The 25381-nt window shown below is 37.2% G+C and overlaps 1 protein-coding gene across 11 annotated transcripts in view; it reads left to right on the top strand.

The window, feature by feature from the left end:
• Positions 1-11938: 11938 nt before the first annotated feature.
• The window catches only part of LOC107004610 (mRNA-capping enzyme-like), a 37954-nt gene continuing 24511 nt past the window's right edge, over positions 11939-25381 (top strand). For 2 of the 11 annotated variants that reach the window (XR_003575092.1, XR_001454758.2), the window contains exons 1-7: positions 11940-12195; positions 12921-13018; positions 17905-18115; positions 18887-19019; positions 19315-19466; positions 20032-20115; positions 20223-20285. Coding sequence is in view for 9 of the 11 variants with exons in the window: in XM_015202882.2 (XP_015058368.1) it covers positions 17972-18115; positions 18887-19019; positions 19315-19466; positions 20032-20115; positions 20223-20285 (576 nt within the window). In the remaining 2 variants the exon portion in view is untranslated. Of the gene's footprint in view, positions 12196-12920; positions 13019-17904; positions 18116-18263; positions 18370-18886; positions 19020-19314; positions 19467-20031; positions 20116-20222; positions 20286-25381 lie in introns of those variants that run through there. The other 9 variants (XM_015202882.2, XM_015202880.2, XM_027912807.1 and 6 more) reach the window with 9 other exon arrangements.

Below are 25381 nucleotides of genomic sequence, written 5' to 3' on the forward strand. Positions count from 1 at the left end.
ACTGAGCGGAAGGTCATGGAGGTCCACCAGCGCTTGGACGCTTTAGAGCTACGGGTTCTTGCCCTACCAGACCCTACAGTGGATGTGACGGCTCTCCAGGCTATTGTGCAGAGTCTTACAGAAGACTTAGATACTATACTAGAGACTCGGGTGCCGGAGTCTGAGGCCTTTTCTGTAGAGCCCGCTGAGGACACAATGTTGGCGTCCTTATTCCACTGCCACAGTGCAACCACCTCCCTCACGAGATCGTTCCAAGAGGCACAGAGTTAGATATGAGGAGGAGTCCGGAAGAAGGAGCGCCATGAGTTGGAGGCTGCAAGGAGAGCCTCACTTATTGATGAGGAGCCCCGCCAGTTAAGGGCTGTAGAGTTGGCTGCTGGGGCATCTAGATCCAGAGTTGTTGAGGCTGCGAGGATCACTACTGTGGTATTGTTGTTGCTGAGGACACTACTGAGGGTGTCCCGACTAAAGAGGGAGCGGGTTTCGGGCAACAAACCCGCAAGCTTGTTGATCACCGACGCTTTGCGCCTCATGTTTGCTTCACCTACAACCCTATTTTATAAACTTTTATGCATTGGGGACAATTGCATGTCTTTTTTTGGGGATGGAGTAAATGGAAAGTGAGTGCTAGGGTGAAATATGAGTAGCCCAACTCACGATCCTCTCTTGGGGTTTTCTTGCCTGTGTTCTTTTTCCCCAAGAAACTGGTTATTTTTATTGTTGAACCCGCATGTTGGTATCTTTTGTACATGGTATAGAAATGGACTCTGAAGCATGATGGCTAAACAAAAATGATATATAGATTTAAAGAAAATGTTGCATGACTAGGCATAGTAACTGATACATGTGTGGCTCTAAGCATGACATGGAGATACACCACTACATTACCCTAAATCTTAGACTCAAACTAGGTGTCTGATAATCTGGTAGAGTAACGAGATGTCAAGTAAGTGTGAGTAAAATTTGAATAGTCCACTATTTGTACTGAGCTAGAATTAGTCCTGCTAAAAGTAAGTCGTAATAGACAATTAGGAAAAGATCATAGGCCCTTGTTCAATATAGCCAATCTTTAGCCTAACTAACAGAAAATTGAATGAAATTAATCCCTTCTTGATCCAAATGATTTGAGCTTAAAATAGACCTTTCTTTTTCACCCCAACTGATCTTTTCTGAGAACACTGTGTTGGCCCTGGTCCCTCCTTGGACATGTGCACCTCAGCTTACGCCAAAAGCATTAGTTGAGGGTGGATAATGCAGAAAACAACCTTGTCGTGGACCTGACCCAACTTTGGGTATTTTGTACCTTGACTCATGGCAAAGCCATGCGTTGAGGGTGGCTATTATAAGGAATGCTCCAAAAAGTGGGGTTGAAAAAAATCAAAGAGAGAGAAAGAACAATAGAAAAGTGACTCAAGAAAAGTTGAAAGAAAAGTTAAAAAAATATATATTTGAAAATGTGAAAATACAAGCAAGAAAAAAAAAAGAGTAACTTACACAAATGAAGAAAGAAGGGAGAATAGCAAGGTGAAATAGAATTGAGAAAGAGGGCGGAATAAAACGATAAAAAGGTAGGACGCTTAGCCGTTATGTCAAGGAGGAAAAAAAGCTAAGAAAGTCCTATCGTGATCCTAAGAATGCATTATGGTGAACTTAAAGCAGTGAAAATAAGGGCAAGCCTATGGCAATAAGTATAAATGAGGTGTGAAGTTGTTCTGAGAGCGAGTGTTGAAAAATAATCCTTATACTCAAACTGAAATCATTGTGTGAAAAATGAGGATGTTGTTTTGAAGCAAGGGCACTAGTTGCAATACCGAAAAATTAGCACCTTGGTGAGAGATCAAAGAGGATAGGTGTCGGTGTGTGGTGAGTCTGTGTCATGGTCTGATCCACATGATCAAGCCTAAGAGTGATAGCATGCATAAATCAATGTGAAAATAATCGGGATTGATAGCCAGATAATTGCAAAAAGAAAAAGCTAAAATAAGGATACTCTTGTACAAAGATTTTGTGGTGAGTCATACTGCGTCGCTTAAGGACAAACAACGAATTAAAGTCGAGGATATTGATGTACCGTGGTTTCACAGTACTTTCAGTGCTTTTTTTTAAGTTAAGTGTGTGTCTAAGGACTTTTTGTATTGGTTTTAATGTAGTTTTCTCTTTGTTTGCAGGAAATCTGTCTAGAAGGAGAACATGGGAGAATTGTACTGAAAATTGCAGAAGTGACGACCTATGGAGCCATCAACGGTCGGTCGTGACCTCAACGGTCCGTAGGTGGCCACTGTCGTACGAAGAAAAAGGCTGTGAAAGGAAGTTGGGGAATTCTAACTAAGTGTGGGGCTACGAAGGATCTCGACGGACTGTCATAGCCACGACGGACCGTCGTGCACATCCGTTAATGTTAACAGAAAGTAACTCAGTACCCATCTTCAAAAGATTCTAACTATGGAGGAACGGAAGCCATCGACGAACTATTGTGCACGCAACGGACCGTCATCCACGTCCATCGATGGTAACAGAAAGTAGGTGAAGAAAGCAGTTATAAAAAGAAGTTAAGTATGGAACGACGGAGGGCCTCGACGGTCTGTCGTGACCTCGACGATCCATCTCTCCAGTCGTTGACTCAGACGCGTTTTTGGGCAGATTTTCCTTAAATAGATTTCCCTTTTATGTTAGGACTTGTCTATTATAAATACTTGTAAAAACCTCGTTTTTGGGGTTAGACTCTTGGGTATTTTCAGATTTTATTATTCTAGTTGTGAACATGTGATTTTGGGAAATTATTCAATTTTCCGGAAATCGTTTATTGCAAGCTTATTGACTAATTCAAGTAATTTTCTCGATTTTGTTCAATCTCATCAAAATAAGTACATGAATTCTTATCAACATAATATGAATTGTATGATTATTTACATGGGTAACTAAATCCATAGCTAGGGTTGTGGGAACCATGGGTAATTAACAAGGTAAAAGCTAGCTAAAATAACAATTCTAGAATAGTGTCTTGCATGTATTGAGAATTCTTTTGTTTAGAAGTCTTTTTAACTAGTGCACGTGTTAGAATTCACCTTGTTGCTACTTGTCGGACCAAGGAGGTAGATAGTAAGAAAAGAATTATCAATGTAGATTTAGTATATACTATATAATAGGCTAGTGTCGATTGGTGCGAAGTAACAACCAAGCCATACATCGATTATGATGCTTAATATGAGGTAAAGGTAAGGTTAGTAAAGCATACGCACATAGTCAGACCAAGGTGCGAAGTGAAATTTCCTAGTTGTCGGACCAAGGAATTAGGGATACATAACTTACCACTTTGCATGCAAGATACTAGAAAAGTATTGTTATAGCTAGAATTACCGCGTATGATGTAGGGAACACTTAAGCCCTAGTTACTCTCATTACTTGATAAAAATCAAATCTTGAAACTGTCACTTGTTTCATTAGAAATAGATAATACATTTATTGCTTAAAAAACCCTGTTTGTTACTTGTTTTCGTAAAGGACTTGACTAAATAGAAGTAATAATGGGTTAAAGTTAAGTCTAAATCATTTTCCTTGTGGGATCGACCCCAACCTCATAGTTGGGTTCTCTACTTGATACGAACGCTTATACTTATTTTTGAGAAGTAAATTTGAGTGTATCAATCACCAATCTTCTTTCCTTGCAAGCCTTGGAAACTCTACCCTTGAAAGCAACTAAATATCCTCAAGACGGTACATGGACAACATGTAGGAAATATGTGTTAGTACGATATGTACTAAGTATGGAAACTATCATACCAAACATAAGATATCTCAAAGGGTTAGTCAACAATAGATTTAATCATAAAATATAGAGGCATAAGCATAACATGAATATCATAAGCATCATAAAGCATATAAGAGTTCATTCTTAACTCATTGACTTTCTTACTTAAATAAACTACATCACAAGCCATCTACAAGTATAATAGTGAAAGGCTAAGGTAGCATCCCATACTACTATCAAAGCTAAGTACATCACTTTGGTCATTCTTGATCACAGCCCACTTTCATAATTAAGGACCTAAATTCATTATATAATATGAGCACTATGCACCTAGGCCACCTCAAAGCACACTTCTGCAATGCATGTGAAGCATCCCATACTACCTCATACACGAAGCATATCTTGGAGTCACCTTATCTTGTTTCATGTCACCTTAGGAATTCTAGTAGACCTACTTCATACTAAAAAGTACAATAACCTTATGATTTGCTCAAAACATGCTTGTGCAATGTACATAAAGAAGCCCATACTACCTCACATACTGAGCCTATTTGGAAGTTATCCTTAACATGTTCACCTTCCATAGCCTCATCATTACTTAACTTCATTTATCAAGATTCTCTCATCTTTAGTCTACTTTACTAGGAAAGGAAACTCTAGTCCAATCCTATCTTCAATCTCTTCTTCATTAATGACCCTAGGTTATACCTTGTGCAATGCACTTATGATGCCTCATAACAACATTCATGCAAGGTACTACTTTTGGATCCTTTTCTATTACTTCTTACTTTGGAGCCTAGCCCCTGTCTTTGTCTTTTTAACACTATGAGATACTTCTTGAATATGTCTAAGTTCCTTAATCATATGGATCCTACGAGATACTTTTTAATGTATGTCTTGATTCTTTAATAATCATGAACACTACGAGATACCCATTGGGCATTTCTAAGTTCATTCACACATTATGAACACTACGAGATACCCCTTGAGCATGTCTAAGTTCATTCACACCTTATGAACACTACGAGATACCCCTTGGGCATGTATAAGTTCATTCGTTGCTTTGAACACTACAAGATGATTCTCAAGCACGTCTTATCTTGACTCAACTACGTGAGGGACTCCGCCTCATCAGACCTACTTCGATAGTCATCACAACTAATAGGTGAGCCTCTCCTTTCTACTTGGAGTCCGGACCCTTGCTAGACTATCCGTCTCACTTTGCATATCCACTTGGAGTCAAGCATATACTCCAAGGTTTTCTTGTCAAGCCTTGCTCAACATTTCTCTCATGGAAGGATGTGCTTGACAATCTCTCCATGCTCAAGTGAATCTGTCACTTTCATTCAATCATCCTAAATCTACAACCAACACAACAAACCTAAGCTTAATTATTCATCAATTCATTCTATCTTCATTTATAGGTAGAGTATAGGATCTTATAGCCTTAACTTTCTTCTCTCATTGTTCATTACTAGGAAATATCATCACAATCATTCTCATTAGGACCTCACCCCCAAAGCCCTAGAAACAATGGCAATAATCCCTACAAACGACTACTACATATTCCCCCGTGATTTATACTAAATTACATGTTAATCTATTCAATTAAATCATTAGAAGGCAATTCTAGTCATGCATGATCACATTTCCTAGGTCAAGATCATTCTTAATCGATTAGACCTGGTTCAATTTATATCTAGGTGATTCAATCATGATCAAATAGTATAGGATACAATAGAGTTAAGAAGATCAATACAAAACCTTCATCTAGCCTCTAACGGACCAAAATTACCATGATCACCTTAAACTTCAATTACTATAATTCACCATGAACAGCACATAATCATCACATGAACATAAGTGAATGTTACCCACTCTATTGGGATCACAAGCACACCTTACCCACAACGCAATCACAACCCTCACTAGATTGGGGTTCTTTGGATTCACAATTGAAGGGGAACTAGGGGGCTTCATGGATGGAAGAATTCATGAATGAATAAGTTTCACATACCTTATATTAGAGCCTTCATCCTAGCATGAACCCTTGGTGAATTCGTCCTAAGTTGCTGCCCTAAACTTCTCTTCTTCTTCAATGGTGTTCTTGAGAGTTCTGTGAGAGAGAGGTTCTGATTTGAAGTCTAGAGTCTAAGGGGGTCTTTTATTGTTTTAATACTCATATAATGCCTAAAACTACCTAAAAGAACTGCCCATAGAATTATTTGAACGTAGGGAGAATTTCCCAATTCACCCCTACACTTTACAGTGAGTTGCGAGAAATTGCAGATCCATCGACGGAGGGCCACCTACGGGGCGTCAACCGACGACGGGCCGCGCTGGCAAGTTATCGTCTTTGTCAGAGACTCCTCCTTTGAGGCTTAAGATCAGGATACTAAGTCTCGACCAACTCCCACTCACCAACGGGGCGTCGATGGACCTACGGTCCATTGGTGCCCCTCATTGGTGGGGCTGGTTTTGACAACTTTTCTCCTAAGATGGGTCCCTCTTCAGAGACCCTTAGGTGGGTCCTTGGGGAGTCGTGACCAGTCGTTTCCACCCCAAAAATGTCCGTCTAGATGTTAGGAACCCTCCATATCAATTTTATCTCCAATCACTACTTAAAACCTCATGAAACATACTAAGGCACGCTAGCACGTCTCAAGGCTAACTTCCAAACGTCACAGGACGTAGTTGGACGTTTCACCTCCAAACTCTCTCAAACTCTATATACTGCCTCTAAACACCATAATTGACCATTTTATGACCTCAAAACCTCATGAAACACCTGTTAGGCTCCATTTTGACTTATTACATTTTTGGGTCCTTACAATACCAATCTTGAGAGAATGTTATTTCCCAAGCTTCAACTTCTAAGAGAATCCTCACTTGCCACCTACACTTATATAAATAGAACAACATATGGAATTAGCACATTGAATGCACTAAGTATGGTGGACATGCAATAAAACCATGTTAAAATGGACATTTGCCTTATATTATACTCCCTCCGTTTCAAAATGAATGAACATATTTCCTTTTTAGTTTGTTTAAAAAAGAATGACCCCTTTCCATTTTTGGCAACACTTTAACTTTAGCTTTCCACGTGGCATGTTTAAGACCACAAGATTAAAGGGCATTTTGGTACATTTGACATAACTTTAATTTAGAACCACAAGATTAAAAAGTCTTCTTTCTTTTCTTAAACTCCGTTCCAAGTCAAACTAGGTCATCCTTTTGAAAACGGATGGAGTATTTTTTATGCTCTTTTGATAGAAACCTCGTAAAACAAGTATAAGAACCTTCTTCAAGTTAATATTCACATATAAGATCTATTCAAGTAATCCATAAGCGACAACCTTAATTATACGCATAAGCATTTAGACCTCCTACCAAGGGTTATCCTAAGACCCACCTAAGTAAGATATGATGCGACTGCACATACAACTCCTTCACACACACCTAAGTGATCCTTAAGACTTCCCAAAGTACTATTATTCCATTTTCATCATTTAAACTCTCCACCTAAGGTTACTATAAGACTCACCTAAGTAAAAAACATGAAGAGACTGCCCATACACCCTCTTTAAGCCTACCTAAGCAATCCTCAAAGCTACCTTAGATAAGAACATTTCTATTCAACATGCATTAAATTCCGCTAAAAGTATTCATTAAGCCATTTAAGAGACAATTAAGCATTTATAGGACTTCACATAATGGTCTTGGAGGACCGAGGGAACTTATCTAACATCTTCAAAGCCTATTCGTGCAATGTATAAATAGTGCCCTATTCAACTACCTATATGTTGTAGAACCTATCTAATGACTAGAGTGTACATCCCATATAATGAGAATAGGCAATAAAAGACATAGACCACACTAGCTAGGTATGGAATCCGGTGTCATAAGACCCCACACTGTGGAAGGTGTTCCACTTGCTAAAGGTAGAACTAGTAATCATCCCATGTTGGCACATGGCTATGGAATATCAAAGGCTTATTTGTACTCTAGTCTCATCTAAAGTAGAGATACTACCACAAGAATATTCACTCAGTGCTTTGCCTTTGTTCTCATAGAGTAAATCATTTCCTATGTGTATTAGAGAAGGTACCATCACTATGCCCTACCAACTCACAATACCCTTTTTTTCCCAAGGATGGGTCCACTAGGGCTCCGAACTAAGGACTATTCGGATAACTCTTATGACTTTCTTAGAGATGATTTCATCTCGTTCTAGCCAACCTACCCCTAAATCCATCATTCCACTCAAGAAGGACACTATTACGGTCTTTCACTTCAAGGCTTCTTTTTAACCTTATTTTCATATTCAAGGTTCTTATTCTCAACCTTTTTTCTTACTCAAGGCTTTACATTCTTGACCTTTTTTTTCATTATTCAAGGTTCTACATCGTTTTACCTTCTTTACATATTCAAGGCTTTACATTCACCTAGGGTTCTAGACTTATCAAGAAGGGGCATCATGCTTGGTCTACCGGTTCAAGACATACACTAGGATACCTCATTTAGTCATTCAAGGAAGATCACAAATTCTAGATATAACATCATTCTCTTAAGGCTCTTCCTAGTCCTTCATCATCACATATAAACAACTAGTGAAGAAACATATTCAATCATATCATTATAGCACCCATAGAAGATCATATAGACAATACATGAGCACCTTCACTTTATAACTTCACATATAATATATCATGATCATACCATTAGGGCTGTTCATGGTTACGGTTAACAACCAAATCAAACCACAATCCATACCAAACCAATTTTATAAAATTGATATTTGGTTTATTTTGGTTTTTAAATTTTGAAAAAACTATTTGGTTTGGTATTTGTTTTACTAAAAAACAACCGCAAAGAAAACCAAACCGAACCGATAAATTAGATATATAAATATTATAATTATTTATATATTATTCATAAATAGATTAAAATATTTTGTTGAATTTAAATTAACTTAGTCTTTAACTTTACCATTTTTTCAAGCCCAACACTTAGGTCAAATATAACAATCTCAAATCCAAGTCCATCCAAAACCATTTTAGTCTTTACCTACTGTACTTCACATAAAATAGTCACACTTTTTCTTAAATGAATCACTTTGTTCGTGTAATGATAACTCTAAAATTGCTTGACTGAACTGACATTCGCTTAATAGTAAATTGTTCATGTAGTTGGTATTTGTGTCTATCGAGTTACGTACGTCCTCAAAAATTTTTTTACTTTCAAACTGAATAAATCAATAAAACCGAACCAAACTGACAATAACCAAGCCGATGGTTATTTTTTTCGTTAGGTGTTGTTTTGTTTTAGAAACTTAGAAAAACGACTAGATTGGTTTTTAGTCTTTACCTACTGTACTTCACATAAAATAGTCACACTTTCTCTTAAATGAATCACTTTGTTCGTGTAATGATAACTCTAAAATTGCTTGACTGAACTGACATTCGCTTAATAGTAAATTGTTCATGTAGTTGGTATTTGTGTCTATCGAGTTACGTACGTCCTCAAAAAAAATTTTACTTTCAAACTGAATAAATCAATAAAACCGAACCAAACTGACAATAACCAAGCCGATGGTTATTTTTTTCGTTAGGTGTTGTTTTGTTTTAGAAACTTAGAAAAACGACTAGATTGGTTTGGTTTTGGTTTTAATCAATAACGATTCAAATCTAACCATGAACACCCCTACATACCATAATTTACATAATAATGCCGACAAGGCCATGTTCATAACATATATAACAATCAAACACCGCTACCATAAGTGGACCATACCAATCAACAACAATTCAATATCAATTCTATGTCAAACAAAGGAATTAGGTCAACTCACCACCGTCCAATAGCCATCGTCACCATTCCTTAGCTTTTCCAACAATTTCACATAACAAGAGATCTTTACAACAACAATATATATAATACTAGGCCAAAGATTCATCCATATCAATGATCCAACAATACTCAATATAGATATCAACATTATAAGGCAAACTATAACAATTCTAACATGGATCAATACGTAATTCAATAGTCAAATACAATGTACACATGAATTCAATAAGTTCAAGTCATGATCAATTCACCCAATTTAGAGTCAAAATTAGGAATTCAAAGAATACATGGGTTCATGGAGTTTTTTTTATCTTAAAACATTCAATTAACATCAATTACTTCATAAAACATTATTTTAAACTTTTCATGCAAGAACTCATGCTTAGAATTCAAAATAGGATTTTCTATGTTTTTTTATCATCTTTGAAAAATCTTTGGAGTTGGCTCCTTGAATGGAAGAAGAATCAAAGATGAAATCACCATATATTAATGGTAAAAAGCCCACAAAATTGGGTTGAAAAAACTTGGAGAATTTGGTCTTCTTCCTTGGATCTTCAAAGCTTCAACAATGGAGGTTTTAGAGAGAAAGAATGGAGACATTTTGTTTTGGATTGATGGTTTGGTTTGATTGGTGAATTTGGGGTTTAAGATGACCCAATAACCGTCAATAAATAAACCCCGAAGTACCCAAAATACCCCTAAACTTATTGGACCTTTTAACCAAGTCTAATTTGACTTAAAAACGACGCGACCATATCTTGAACATGGCTGCGCGTCACGGGGACACTTCCAATTCTTAGTTCCAGAAATTTTTGAGACTGAATGGTTCGTGTTGAGCCCGCATCTCAAGGTAAAATTTTTGCCTTTTAAGTGTTGCAAGCGCGACGCGCCATGGTCTCCAAATATGGGCTGCCTCAGCAGCTTCTTTGGCCCATGTTTAGGTCCTTCTCAAGGACCCTTTGGTTGGTCCTTAGGGAGTCATGCTAGGACGTTTTGACCCTAGGTATGTCCCTCTATGTACTAGGGTCATCCCACTGATTTTAGACTCCAAACAATACCTTAAAACATGCACAACATACAAGCACACTAGCACATACACAAGACTACTTTCCGAACGTCATGGTCGTTCTTCGACGTTTGACTTCCAAACTCTTCAATTTGACTCCAATAAATATTATTCATTTTTAACACCTTATTAACTTATAACACTCATGATAGTCTCTATATTAACCTAGTTCATTTTTAGGGTTGTTACAATTCTAATATTGGGGTAAAGAGTTATGCCCGAAATAGTGAAGCACTACCCATTTAGGGAAGTACTGTTAAATTGGGCGGACGAAGGAGCATTAGGCGAGTCGCTTATGCTTTGGCGAACCAAAGTGTGCCAAAGGGCGATCTACAACGTGGGAAAGGTAAGTTTTTATGTTTTCAGTTGGGGTCTTTAATTAATCTTTCCAAAACTTGAACCAACACATCTCCACTACTTTCCTAGCAAGTATATAAGTTAACTAGACCTAATTTACCTCAATTAAGTCATTGTCCATAAAATAAAAAGAAAACCCAACTTCATCCTTTCCAAAGAATATTTCTCTCCCTATGAAGAACCTCAATAAAAGAAGAAGCTAGGGTTGAAGTTAAGGTCGAGAACAAAGGGTCAATTGCTAAAGACTTGTGCTTAGGCTTTGTTTAAGGTATGATAAGCTTTTCATCTGTGGGTTCTTCCACCGATAGCGTTCCCCTAATTTGTGAAAAAGAACCGCGATGAAGGTAGGGTTACTTCCAATGTATCGGTTTAGGTGGGTATGTTTCTAAAAGGTGGGATACTTTTCATATATAGGTCTGCAATGGAGAAGAACTCTCTTACCCGATCTCCTTTTTCCTTTTCCTATTTTGTTTCCTATATTTCCTTTGTTAGAATAGGTTTATGGATCGGGTCTTTATTGGGTCTGGTTTATTATTGTACATTTTGAATTTCTTTTTATTAATAAAGGGGCTTGACCCATTCGTTTAGCTAAAAAAAAATAATCGACTAAGAAATCAAAGGAGGAGGTATTTTTGACCATTTCTCCTAAAATAAATTAATAAGCACCGATTTCAACCGGTATATTTAAATTATATAATTTAATCAATATCAAATTTTCTGTCAGTATTTATTATAGATATTTAATAATGTTAATTGGCAATATCTACATCTTTTTTAAATATATATATCTATATATAGATTTTTAAAGATTATGGAGATCCTAAGGTCAGTATATTCAGTTTCTTTTTTTTTAAAAAAAAAAAAAAAGAAATCAACTTCTATGGGTGGATAATTTTGTTATTAATGGCAATAATTTTTCCCTTTCCCTCAAAACCCTAAGTGTTGTCTCAGGTGAAACACGTCCCTCGAGCCTCAGTGTCACGCTGCTCGCAACTCGCAACTCGCAACTCGCAACTCGCACATCGCCATCGCCATCGCCGTCGCTATCGCCGTCGCTGTCACAGCAGCTCGCACGTCGCCGTCGCAGCAGCTCCGCACGTCGCAGGCCGCCGCACGTAGCATCCCGCCTCACATCGCAGTAGCGCTGCACTTCCATTCTGCAATCTCAAAGGTAATAAAATTAGTTAACTAATTTGTTGGATCCGGAGACTTCAATTGCAATAGATCATTCGATCATATAAATCATCATTGTGAAGGGCGTGAAGGCCAATGGCATCATTCTGTCGGATCTCTTTGACTTTGTTTCGTATAGCTTTGATCTCTCCAGCTAACTCCCTGACTCTACGTTGTTCCCTAGCAGCTGCATCAAGTTCTCCGCAAGAAATCACACTGCTACATTTGCCATTTTCTGATTCTTCTATCAAAGTCCAGAGACTTCAATTCACCATTTTCTGATTCTTCCAACAAAGACCAGCGACTTCAAGTCCCCAATTTCTGATTCTTCCATAAAAGACTTCAAAAAGAAAAAAAGACCCACAACAGCTTATTAAGATATTGCAATAATTGCAAGTTGATCTTTGGAATGGTCACTTGCCTTCTGCCATTGTCTTTTCCACGAAATTGCTAGCATAAGAGTATTGTGTTTTTGGAACATAGGAAGTCAAATATGGCATTGTTGTCTTGTCTTTTATTTAGAAAGAGGTATTGTGTTTAGGAAATGTATCAAATTGAACTATGGCATTTAGCAATTTATATGAGTATATTTATTTGTTTTCTAAGTCGTTTATGATATCTATCTGTTGTTGTTAAAGTAGTCTGTTGTTAAAGTAGTTTTTTAAAAGGAAAAGTTCAACAACTATAGAATGTACTAATAAATTTAGTGTATGAAATTCTAAGTGCATGGTTACAGTCCAATTAAAGTTTCCAATCGCTGACGCTGTCGAGCCGACTGCTGCCAACACTTCCATCTCCAGCCCTAATTAAAAAAAGTTGAGGTATTTTTCCCTCCAAATGTTTAATTATTGTATATATTAGTTTTGTCTTATTCAATGTACCACACGTGCATTTTGCTTAGGGTTTGTTTGAATTTTTAGAGTTTTCTTTAGTGATAATGTGTTTGTTTAGCATCAATGACAACACTAATTGATCCTATAGATGACAAAATTGATTTTATTGATGATCGATGTGTATTCATCTCATGGCAACACTTAGCTTTAATTTGGTGATAATGTGTTTGTTAAGCATAAGTACCAACATTAGTTGATCCTACTGATGAAAAAATTGATTTGTTGCAAGGTCGATTTGTATCCATTGGCTTTAATTTGGTGATAATGTGTTTGTTAAGCATAAATTCTAATACTACTTAATCCTATTGATAACGATGGTGTACAAATTAACAACCGTATACCTAAAGGAGGAGAGTGGGTTGGGGTAGAGCAGATACTTACAAACAAATTTAACAACCAGTGACACTCACTCTACTATTCCAAATCTTTCACTGTATGCAACCATACACCTTCCCCCACCTTTTTTTTTAATTAGATTAGTACTCACTCTACTCTTATAAATTTATAACACTAGAACAACAAGAGCAATCCCTCACAAGCTAAGTAGGAACAACGGGTGCAAATAGTCTTTAGTGTATTTCTTTTATGCAGGGATTAGTGTGTAGGGTTTACTTATTCCATCTTCTTCCCTGCATAATAAATACATAGGTTTCCTCATAACTTATACATGTATTAGTTATGTGAATTTCTAAATTGCAAACTATACAGTATACATAGTATTAATTTTATTGATGGATAACATACTTCCTAAACAACTGTCAAAATGTGGTATTACTTTTGCAAATTTAATTCCTGCATGATTCATCCCCAAACCAGCTATAAATGGCCCCTAAGGTTGTCAATTAACACTTATGTAGTATGTTCACCTGACCTAGGTTTTGAACAACTGTCTCCACGTCCTTCATCATTGATACAGTCTAAATTTGCATGTAATCATACTATTTTTCCACAATGTTTAACTCCTTTGCCCTCGGGTCCAAACTCAAAAGAAGCCTTTGATCCTACAGGTTCTTTGATTCCCTGTATCACTTGCAACTTCTTTTCAAATCTTGCTTTCTGTTTTGATCAATATCGGAAAAAGTAATACTTGTACCCATCTCTTTCTTTGGATACTTCACTTGGACAATTCCAGTCATCCCCCCGATTTTGATTCTCGCCTACTTGAGATGGTTCTTGAGTTCAGTTTCTTACTTAGTAGCCACCCATCCACCACATATATTTCCAATTTCAGTGAAAACCTTTTGCGACCAAAGGTGAAGTGGGATCATGTTGCTCATATCAATCTTCTGGAAGCTGGTAGACAACAACCTATTGTGTGGCTCCACCGGTGCACACTAATCTTTCTTGTCCTCTATCCCCAAGCCTCCACAAAATTTGTCATGCCATACTCCTGTTTGGGAACTCAAACAAGAACATATTCTCGTCCATATCATAAATGTTGGCCCCAAAGGCAGCCACCTAAGCGATGCTAGTCCATCTCTTTATATCGACAATGTGATTTTTTCAGACTCCTCACGAAATTCTCTAATGCCATACTTGTTAAGTAAGCCTTTTCCTTCCCTCCAGATGCCCAGGTATGCTTATGTAACGCAGAGACAACAACATATCAAGTTTTATGTATTCCCACAACCGGGTCTGAGGAACCTATTTAATACAGATGTCTCCACTATTTGTAGAGACTAAATTCCCTGAGAGTGTTTGCTTGCCATTTATTGTCTGCAGCTTTGGCTAAAGGGTAATCTTCAATGCTGCGGGGCTCTGTAATGTTCAGTTGGTTGTTGCATTTAATGAACCTTTTAATCCGAAAGGCTACTTCATTCCATCCCCCATTCAATGCGATCTGAGGAATTATTTTTTACAATCCTATCTTTCCCCTGAAGCAAAAGGAAGCTCATGTACACCATATACGTTAAACTTCCTAGTGCAGGAAAATTCTGATTGTTTGTGCTTTGTTTTCCATCTTTTGATCGAATTTGTCTTCTCTTTCTATGTCTCTTGAGAATGTTGCAGATCCAAGACATTGTCCTTGTGCTAAGAGTCTATTGTCTCATCATCCCACGACTACTTCCTACAGATTCATATTAGCTCTTTTTGCTATCTGGCCACCTGGTAATATCAAAGGATTTGAATCTAGCATTGAAGTATAACCAATTGTCTTCCATACTCAAATAATTGTGGGCCGAAATGAAAGAACGAAGAGAAAAGGAGATGTTGTCAGAGATGACAGGTCGTGAAATTTGAAAGAAAAAGAAAGAGAAAGAAGAGTTTGAGAGCAACCACAGTAAGCTGAGCTATCAGTCCATTCAAATTCTGGAAAGAGGTTGTTCTACAATCCTGAGAAGACCTCGATAGATGTGCATGGGCATTTTTTTTCAATGCAAGTCTACTATTCTGCCTATTTTGTGACTATTCTCCAATTAGTGTCTGTTAGTGTTGTGAAAGGCGATTGCCTTGTCTTCAATGGCAAGAGGCAAGGCGATGCGATATTTCATCACCTTTTAGCTTTGTGCCAAGGCGATCTTCGAATGGTGACACCATGACAACAAAGACGAGAGGCAAGAAAGGCGTCACTTTTGTATTTTCCTTAAAAAAGCGACCAATTTAGAGTAATTTTAGGTTTTTGACTAGACTCCTCGGACGACTAGCCAGACTTTTCCGGCGACTCCAAAATCCAACCAATATGTATTTCTTCTTCTTTCTTCTTCTTCTTCTTCTTCTTCTTCTTCTTTTCTCCTTCAGATTTCTTCTTGCTTCTTCCTCTGTTTCTTTTTCCTTCTTTTTCAGACTTCAGAGTCACATCTATTCTAGCTTTTTCCCTCACAGTTTTTACGTTTGTTATGTATTTTTCTCATTCAAGTTTTAAGTATGTACTATCTATTTTCAGTTTTATTTGCTAATATGTTATTGCTATTAACATTTTGATTATTAATATATGCAATCAAATATTTTAATTTTTTGGTATTGATTGGGCCGCACTTGAAAAAGGCGAGTGCCTCGCGCGCGCCTTGTGGCGAGGCGGACCCTTGTCACCTTTTATCGCCTTTCATCATCCAAAACAATGGTGCCTGTAGGGTTGATTCATCTGATTCAATTTTGCCAACGAACTTGTATTTAGTATTACAAGTTAGCATTAGGTTTTGCCAATGAACTTATATTTATTTAGGATCATAAGCGAACAAAAATTCTTTTAGAAGTACTTCCTCAAGCACTCATTTTTTTTGTCTTTTGTTTGGTCGAGGACTCATCACTTAAGTGTGTTCACTTATCCTATTTTCTCCCCTTATGTTCACTTGTCCCCTTTCTTTTAATGCCAAACTTTTCTTTGTGAAAGTCATATATTCACAGTCCCTCATTTAATTGTATCTTGTTATTCAACAAACTCTTCACTCTTTCCCTTCGATCATATGCTTAATATACTTTCTAGTTCAAATAACAAATATATTTAACTTTCTAATCTTTGGAGTACCCTTTTTCCTTTGTTTTGTACGTGTCTATGCATCAATGTCGAAAGCAAACAAAGTTAGCTTTGAATTGCGAACTCTGGATGGAGCATAAAAGTAAACCCACTATCGTGTATAATGTACATAATATCTCAAGTGGAATTCATGTACCCTTCCCACATTTCCTCAACTTCTCAAATTACACTTACACAAACTGTCATGGATTATTTCTGCTAAAGTAGAGAGTAACCCGTTCTTTGCCTTGTTGCTTCATGACTACGGTCATTCATAAACAATTATTCTCTCCTTCAAAATTGACTATTTCTTGTATTGGTGACACCAGTGTTGTGAAAGGCGCTCGCCATAGCGCCTTTGGCGAATGGCGAGGCGAGGCTGTGTCGCCATTATCCACTAAGGCGAGGCGACCTCAAATAGGCGAGCCGAGGCGACCCAATGGCGACGTAAATGGCGTCGCCATTCTGATTTTTTTTTTTAAAAAAAGTTTTAACTTAATAATATTAGTTTTTTTTTCTATTTTCAAACTTTCATCAGAGTTTCGTGTATTCCTCTACTTCTCTTCCTCGAGTCGCTGTTGCTTCTTCTCTTCCTCAGTCGCTGCACTCTTCTTTTCTTCCTCAGTCGCTGCTCTCTTCTTCGTCTCTTTCCCTCGAGTTGCTGCTCTATTCGTCTCTTTCTCTTCGCTGCTCCCTGCCTTCACTACTCTTTTTTTTCCTCTGTTTTCTTCACTCTCTGTTTTGTCCCGGATTACTGTAAAATGCTTTCTGCTTTCACTGTGTTGTGACTGTTGTCCATTATTTTTTTGAAAAAAAATTAATCCTTCTATAGTAATTATTATAGTATTTGTAATATATGTAATTGCTATTGAAATTTTGAATATTATATGTGCAATTAAATGTTTTTAATTTTTTGTATTAATTGGCGCCTCAATTCAAAAAGGCGAGTGCCTCGCCGCGTGGCGAGGCAGGCCCTTGTCGCCTTTTGTCGCCTTTCGCCGTCCAAAACACTGGGTGACACCAAATGAAACCCAAATGATGATGACACTCTGGAGATCTGTATACGTCTTTTGGGTTGATATGTTTTTTTGCTCTTTAGTATCTGGCCCTAAAAGGGTTGTATTCTATAATTTGAGTCAACTATTGTTCTGTTTCATATCATCTAGTCTAGCATTGTTTCCTTTTGTGTTAATTTTGTATTTCTTTAATATCCAAATTTATGCTGTTTGTTTGGTTCATTAAGTTCTAATATTTGGACGATGCATTTACATTTGAACAAATTCAGCCTTTTCTGTTGTCGTATAAGATTATTAGCTTATTTTTGGTCTGAACAATTCGATGTCATTCTTGTTTGTTGTAGGAACAGAACTATACATTGCTTACAGGACCCTTGACATATGCTTTATGTTCAGACTTGAATCACCAGCATGGATCTGAATGCCTTGCCACAGCCAGAGGATGATGACGAGATTTTTGGACAACAATTAGAAGATGAACCGCAAGAACCTATTATATTACATAGCGACGAACGTGCAGATTATGTCACTACTGCTGTAGAGATTTCACGTCGCGTATGTTTCTGTTCATTTTGCTCTCTATATCAACTATTGAGCTGTACTACTACCTTAACTTGCTCCTTTATTTGATATTCTTTTTGGCCTCTTTGTTTGATACATGTCTCTTTTATATTGGTTGTCTCTTTGCTGCTTGTCTTTACAGAGTAATAACCAGTAGAAAGCTTTGTGTGCTGCCTCTATCTTTTTAAAATCAAATGAAGTAAATTTCATCAAATCAAAATCCAGAGGATGGAATTGATTACCAAAAAGTAAGAATCCTGAAAGTTGAAACCCCTACTTGCTCGAGGTGCCTATGACGTCTGATACATCTTAAGAGTTATTTTAGCAACATGGTTACTACGCAGATTAACTTATTTTACTTTCCTCCTGTAATAGCCCCCCCCTCTCTTCAAATGGAAGAGGAAGAGTGGTTGTTGAGCAGTGGGGAATTCAGCATTGTTGTTGGTCATCTGGTTACCTCCAAGACAGCTATCTGACTGATCGAATTTGAACTATTTTTGGTTGCATTGCATACTTCATACCTCCTTTTACCAATCTCGTCTCCATTAAAAGGGGAGAAAATAAAGAAATAGAACTTGCTTCTTTGTCGCTTCATTCTATGATAGTAGAAAGGATAGGGGACTGCCCATAGATAGGGGGGTATGTTCTTGTGAATCTTATTATTGTGGAGACTTCCATTTTCTTCTTTAAATCTATATTTTTCTACTCCGTCAAAAAAATATTTTCTAGTTTGTATGCCCTCTTTCTAAATGCTGTCTGTTTTAGGAGCGGGAGGAAAGGATTCAAAGACTTAAAAGACAACATCCAGATGATAGACCTGCATATCCATCTCAACCACGAATGCGGGATGAGATCTTTCAGACGAAGAGACAGAAGCCAAGCAGCAGACTTCCTCCAGGTTTTTTTTTTGTGCACAGACACACACTCTTTCTCTATTGTGTGTCACTTATCTCCTTTGCTCTGTGTGTGTGTGTGTTTATGATTTGTTGAAGTAGCAATAGGTTCCTGCTTCCCTCCGTCTAGTCCATCTTTCTCTTTGTTCTTGTCATGTTAGTGTAACTCTAGATTGCACATAACTTTACTGTGCCTTCTTTGACTATCATCTTAACACAGGTTCTTATTTCTCTCCTTTTTCCCTCTTCCTTGCTGCTCATGGTCGATTACATCATTTTTCTTTTGGATTGCTTATGCAGGTTGGTTGGATTGTCCTGCATTTGGACAGGAGATAGGTTGTATTATTCCTTCAAAGGTTCCATTGGATGAAACTTTCAATGATTGTGTTCTTCCTGGCAAAAGATACTCGTTTAGGCAAGTCCTCCACCAACAGAGAGTTTTAGGAAGAAAAGTGAGTGTGTTAATCTAAATTTGGGTCCTTATTCATTCACTTGATGTGGATTTTGTTTTCAAAATATTTGATTCCTTACAGCAATGATAAACTGTTCCCTCTGCTGTTTTTTTCAATGAAGGACCTTTAACGATAAAATAAGTTTGATTCGTAAATGTTATCACGAGATTGAAGCTTTTCTTGTTGTTTGAAGTTTTTCTTGTTTCGTTGTTGCCTTGTTGGTAGTGCTTTTTGTTGTATATGTCCTCTAGATTCTAATTTTGACTTAAATAATAAGTTGAATCAGTTAATAAGCTACTGCATATGAATTATGCTCTTAGACATGTTTTATATCACTATCTTGGATATGTTTTATGTCAAAGCTGAAGCTTATATCCTATTTTGTTTTGCCACTTGGTACGATATAATCATTATATGTCTTGTAAATTTTTGTCCTCTTAATTTGTTTGGGTTACTTTCACTATCATTAGATGCCCTGTTTACTCTGACCTCTTCATTCATTTGAGTTACCTTGACAACACAGGAGCTTCTAAACTACAACTGACTCATTGCATGTTAATTTCAGCTTGGTATGGTGATTGATCTCACCAATACAAGTCGATACTATTCATTGTCAGATTGGAGGAAAGAAGGCATCAAGCATGTAAAGGTTGGTGCATGGTAATAAAGTCATGGAGGAGAATAGGTGGCGGGGGCGTGATTTTTTCTCTTTGAGTTATAGTTGTTGTCCTGATTTTACTGTTTCATGTGTATCAGATTCAATGCAGAGGCCGTGGGTCTGCACCTGACAATGAGTCTGTAAATTTATTTGTCTATGAGGTAAATTTTATATATGTTGGTTGCAGTTTTAGTTGAATTCTGTACCTGAGAATGAGCTTGCATTACTTACAGTGTAAAAGTACTACAAGTTTGTTTGTACCTTTATTCATGCATGGTTAGATCTTCTCTGTTACAGATTTATTATCATATATGTTTCACTTGGTGATGTTGTTTGCCCATCAAGTGGAAAACAAAGTTAATTTCTAGTTAGTGTATAAGCTTCTATGAATAAAAAAGAGAGCTATTTTGAGAATGCAGGGTAGATGTTTATGTAAATATTTATATTATATTATGAATGTACTCTCTTCTTATCAAAAGGAAGAATGTAATCTATTTCTTCAAGGGAACTTTTGTGTAACAGTAAAAGCTGTCATCTATTTCTTCAAGGGAACTTTTGTGTAACAGTAAAAGCTGTCATCATGTTATTGGATTGCCATATGTTCAAGCTGTGAAAATAGCTGTTATTAATTAACTGAAACAGCAAGATGAAGTGAAATCTGAAAAATGATTAACTTTTATTGAACTTAATAAGTAGAGGGGCAGTTCCACTAACAGAGAACATGGAGTCATGGACTTCTAAAAGACTGCTAACATGCCTATAAAATAGGAACAACTATAACTAGTTAATAAGATAATGACTAAAAGAAAACTTATCTCCTAATAATCAGCTGAAGTCTCTGACCCATTCAAAGCAGATAGACACGTAACAACACTCCTGAATCAGGAGCTGCAAACTCCCAACTTTTCTTTTAGAAATTCGAATCTGCTAACGTGAAATGACTTAGTAAAAATGTCTGCCACCTGATTCTCTGATTTGCAATAGAGTAAAACCACTTCATCATTTTTCTGCACTTCCCTCAAGAAAGAAAACTTGATGTTGAAGTGCTTGGTCCTAACATGAAACACGGGATCATTGGATATGGCTATAGCAGCTTGATTATCGACAAGGATCTCAGTGCTCTCTACTTGCTCCAGCTGCAATTTAAAAACTTGGATAAAACACACACTCTTGCGTTCTTCCACTCTAAATCTTTTTAGAATCTCCTTCATATATTTCTTTTGACAAACAAAAACTTCATTCTGAGTTTGCTTGATCTCCATTCCCAGAAAATAAGTCATCTCGCCAAGATCAGTCATCTCAAAGACTTCCATCATTTCCTCCTTGAATTCTTCAATCAGCCCTGTATTATTTCCTGTGACAAGTAAATCGTCGACATACAGAGAAATAATAATAATGTCAGAGGCAACTTTCTAGATATAAAGAGTCGATTCACTTAAGCTTTTTTCAAAGCCTAAGCCTAGCAAATGATTATCCATTCGGCTGTACCAATCTCTAGGAGCTTGCTTTAGTCCGTATAGAGCTTTTTTTAACAGATAAACCATATCTTCATGTCCTGGTATGCTGAACCCTTCTGGCTGCTCAACATATATTTCTTCCTGTAGTAGACCATTCAAGAAAGCAAATTTCACGTCTATTTGAAAAATCTTCCAACTTTTCTGTGCCGCAATAACCAAAAGCATCCGAATTGTATCCAATCTGGCTACTGGGGCAAAAGTATCAGAAAAATCTACTCCCCAAACTTGTGCATAGCCTTTCACCACCAATCTACCTTTGTGTTTGTTTACCGAACCATCTGGATTTAACTTTGTTCGAAAAATCCATTTAACTCCAATCACTTTTCTATCTTGGGGTCTTTCCACGAGCTTCCAAGTTTGGTACTTTTCTATCATGGTCAGCTCCTCCTTCATTGCATTTGTCCAATTTTGATCCATTTTTGCTTCCTCATATCCTGCAGGTTCAAAAACAGCAATATTGCATCTCTCAAAATTATCAGAGAGTGACCTTGTTCCCCTAATTGGTTGATCATCCACCAAGTCATCATAATCAAGTTGTGAATTATGGTTTTTAACTCGAGACTCCTCATTCCATTCTGATTGCTCATCTTCAAGGAATTGAACGTCTCTATTTACCATAATCTTGTATGTTTGAGGTTGAAAGATCCTATAAGCTTTAGAAAATAAGCTATAGCCAATGAAATTCCCAAATCTGCCCTCTTATCTAGCTTGTCTCTCTTAACCTGTGGCACATAAGAAAAACATAGACATCCAAATATCTTGAGGTTTTTCAAAACAGGTTTGACACCATACCATGCTTCAAATGGAGTCTTTCCTTCCACTTCCCGCGTAGGCAGTCTATTCAGCAAGAAAGCAACAGTGTTTGCTGCTTCAGCCCAGAACTTCTTTGGTAGATTCTTCTCATGCAACAAGCATCTCGACATCTCCATGATTGTTCTATTTTTTCTCTCACCCACTCCATTTTGTTGTGGAGAATAAGGGACACTAAGCTGGTGCTCAATTCCAGCTTCTTCACAAAAAGAATTGAACATATCTGAGGTATATTCTGTTCCATTATCTGACCTAATGACGTGAATCTTGCAGCCACTTTTATTTTCTATCCAAGCTTTGAACATCATGAAAATTCCAGCAGCTTCAGACTTAAACTTCATAAAGTAAATCCAACACATTCTTGTTAGATCATCAATAAAAATAATATAATACCTGCTGCCATTGAGTGATGGAGTTCTTTGAGGACCACAAAGATCGGTGTGAATGAGTTGCAATTTTTCTGTAGCTCTCCAAGTGGAACTTTTAAATGGAAGTCTAGTATGCTTGCCAAGCACGCAAGCCTTACAACTTGAAAGGTTCTCCTCCATGTTGGGTAAACCATTTACCGTTTTGCTCCTTTGCATAAACAATAAAGCTTTGTGATGAAAGTGCCCCAACATTTTGTGTCACGTTTCCGCTACAGTGAGCTGGCTTGGAAAAGCTGTGTTCCTCATTCAATGGATTCAAGGAAAAACTCTTTCCCTGCATTTTAATTCTGAATATTTCCTGACCACTAGGATCACTGATCAGGCACGCTTTATCTTCAAATAATAATTTAAATCCATTTTCTAGGAGTTGCCCAACACTTAATAAATTTTGATCAATTTCAGGAACAAATAAAACTTCATAAATAAGTTTTGTATCTTTGTAACTTTCAATTGCTACAGTCCCCTTTCCTTTCGCTGGGAGGTATTCTCTATTTTCGATCCTAACTCTTGATTTAACTGATCTATCAAGTTCTCTGAATAGCTTTTCATCACTGGTCATGTCGTTCGTACAACCACTATCAACAAGCCAACTTTCACTTGAAGTTTTGCTTGCGAAACAGGTGGCCACAAATAGTTGCTCATCTTCTTGTTGGTCTGCAATCTGTGCATCATTTGGTTGTTGTAATCCCTTCTCTTTGCATATAATCTCAGCATGACCGAGCTTGTGACACTTTCTGCATTTCATATCAGGTTTTCTCCAACACTTGAAGTGTGGATGATTTTTCCTCCCACAATGTTGGCAGGGAGGATATTACCTTCTTTGTTGTTGCCAGTTGCAAACACCATTTCTCGCTGTTGTTGCTTCGTAGTTTCCATGATTCCCTTTCTTTCCTTTTCCTTTGTTTCCCCTGGCACTTGAACCGAACTGCAACTTGGCTTGCAAGGCTCCCTCAATGGATCTCTCATGCCTCATCATTCTTCTTTGTTCTTGTGCCTGCAGTGCACTCAATAACTCTGCCAAGCTAAGCTTAGACAGATCTTTAGTATTTTACAATGAAGCAATAGTTGCCTCATATCTCTCAGGTAAAGTTACAAGTATTTTTTGAACTATTCTATTATCAGTAAGTTAATTTCCAAGTATCTTTACCTTATTAGCAATCCCAAGCAACCTATCAGAATAATCCTTAATGGTTTCTGATTCCTTCATACGCTGCATCTCGAATTCTCTAACCAAGTTCAGTACTTTCATTCCTCTGATTCTTTCATCTCCCTCGTACTCTTTCTTGAGGAAATCCCAAATTGCTTTGGCTGAGTTACATGTCATTATTCTACTGAAATGGTGGCAGAAACTGCAGCAAAGAGACAAGATTTAACTTTGGATTTTCCTGTCTTCTTTTCCTTGTGGGTTCTAATCTGAGCCATAGTTGGATTCCCTGGCAGAGGATGCACTTCGTAGTCTTCCTCGACAGCCTCCCACAAATCATTAGCCTCCAAACAAACTTGCATTTTCACTGCCCGGGCTTGATAGTTTTCTCCATCGAGAACTGGTGGAGCCATTAAAGAAAAAGAGCCAGCATTCTCCATTGCTTTAATGGTGTTTGCAGAGAATAATATATGGATAAACACTCGGAAAAGAACCTCACAAGTCTCACACAAGTCCCTTAAGAAGTAGGGCTCTGATACCAATGTTATTAATTAACTGAAACAGCAAGATGAATTGAAATCTGAAAAATGATAAACTTCTATTGAACTTCAAGCTGATTAAATGAGTAGAGGGGCAGTTCCACAACATGGAGTCATGGACTTCTAAAAGACTGCTAACATGCCTATAAAATAGGAACAACTATAACTAGTTAATAAGATAATGACTAAGAGAAAACTAATCTCCTAATAATCAGTTGAAGTCTCTGACCCATTCAAAGCAGATCATGAGATACGTAACAACAATAGCTTTTGCAGGAATGCAAAATAATGTTGTTTTCCAATAGATCAGTAGATCAAATATGGTCTCCTCTTTAGATTTTGTTAGGTCTTTGTTATCTTTTTAGCTGATATCTCCTCTTTTGTAACTATGCATCTTGTTGATGCCTTTGTGATTTATAAAACACTTCATCAAAAAAATATGGTTCCCTCTCTAGACCCTGAAAAGTGGAAACCTAATACACATTGTTGGATCCTGCATTTCCTTTTTGGATTGTCCCAATTCACATAAGATGTCAGGGGGAGCCTTGACACTACGGTAAAACTTGTGATCCATCCTTCCCTGGACCCCATACATTATAAGACCTTAGTGCACTAGGACTATCCTATCTAATTAATAGGGATAGGAACATCATTGGATCCTGCATCTCCTTCTTGGGTCGTCCCAATCCACATAACCCCCCTCCCCAATTAACCAAAAATCACCTGTCTTTTGGAAAGGATAACAAAGCATTTTTTTAAAACTGTTAACGACTATATATATATATATATATATATATATATATATATATATATAACACA

This window comes from Solanum pennellii, chromosome 11, assembly GCF_001406875.1.
Source record: "Solanum pennellii chromosome 11, SPENNV200".
Taxonomy (NCBI): Eukaryota; Viridiplantae; Streptophyta; class Magnoliopsida; order Solanales; family Solanaceae; genus Solanum; species Solanum pennellii.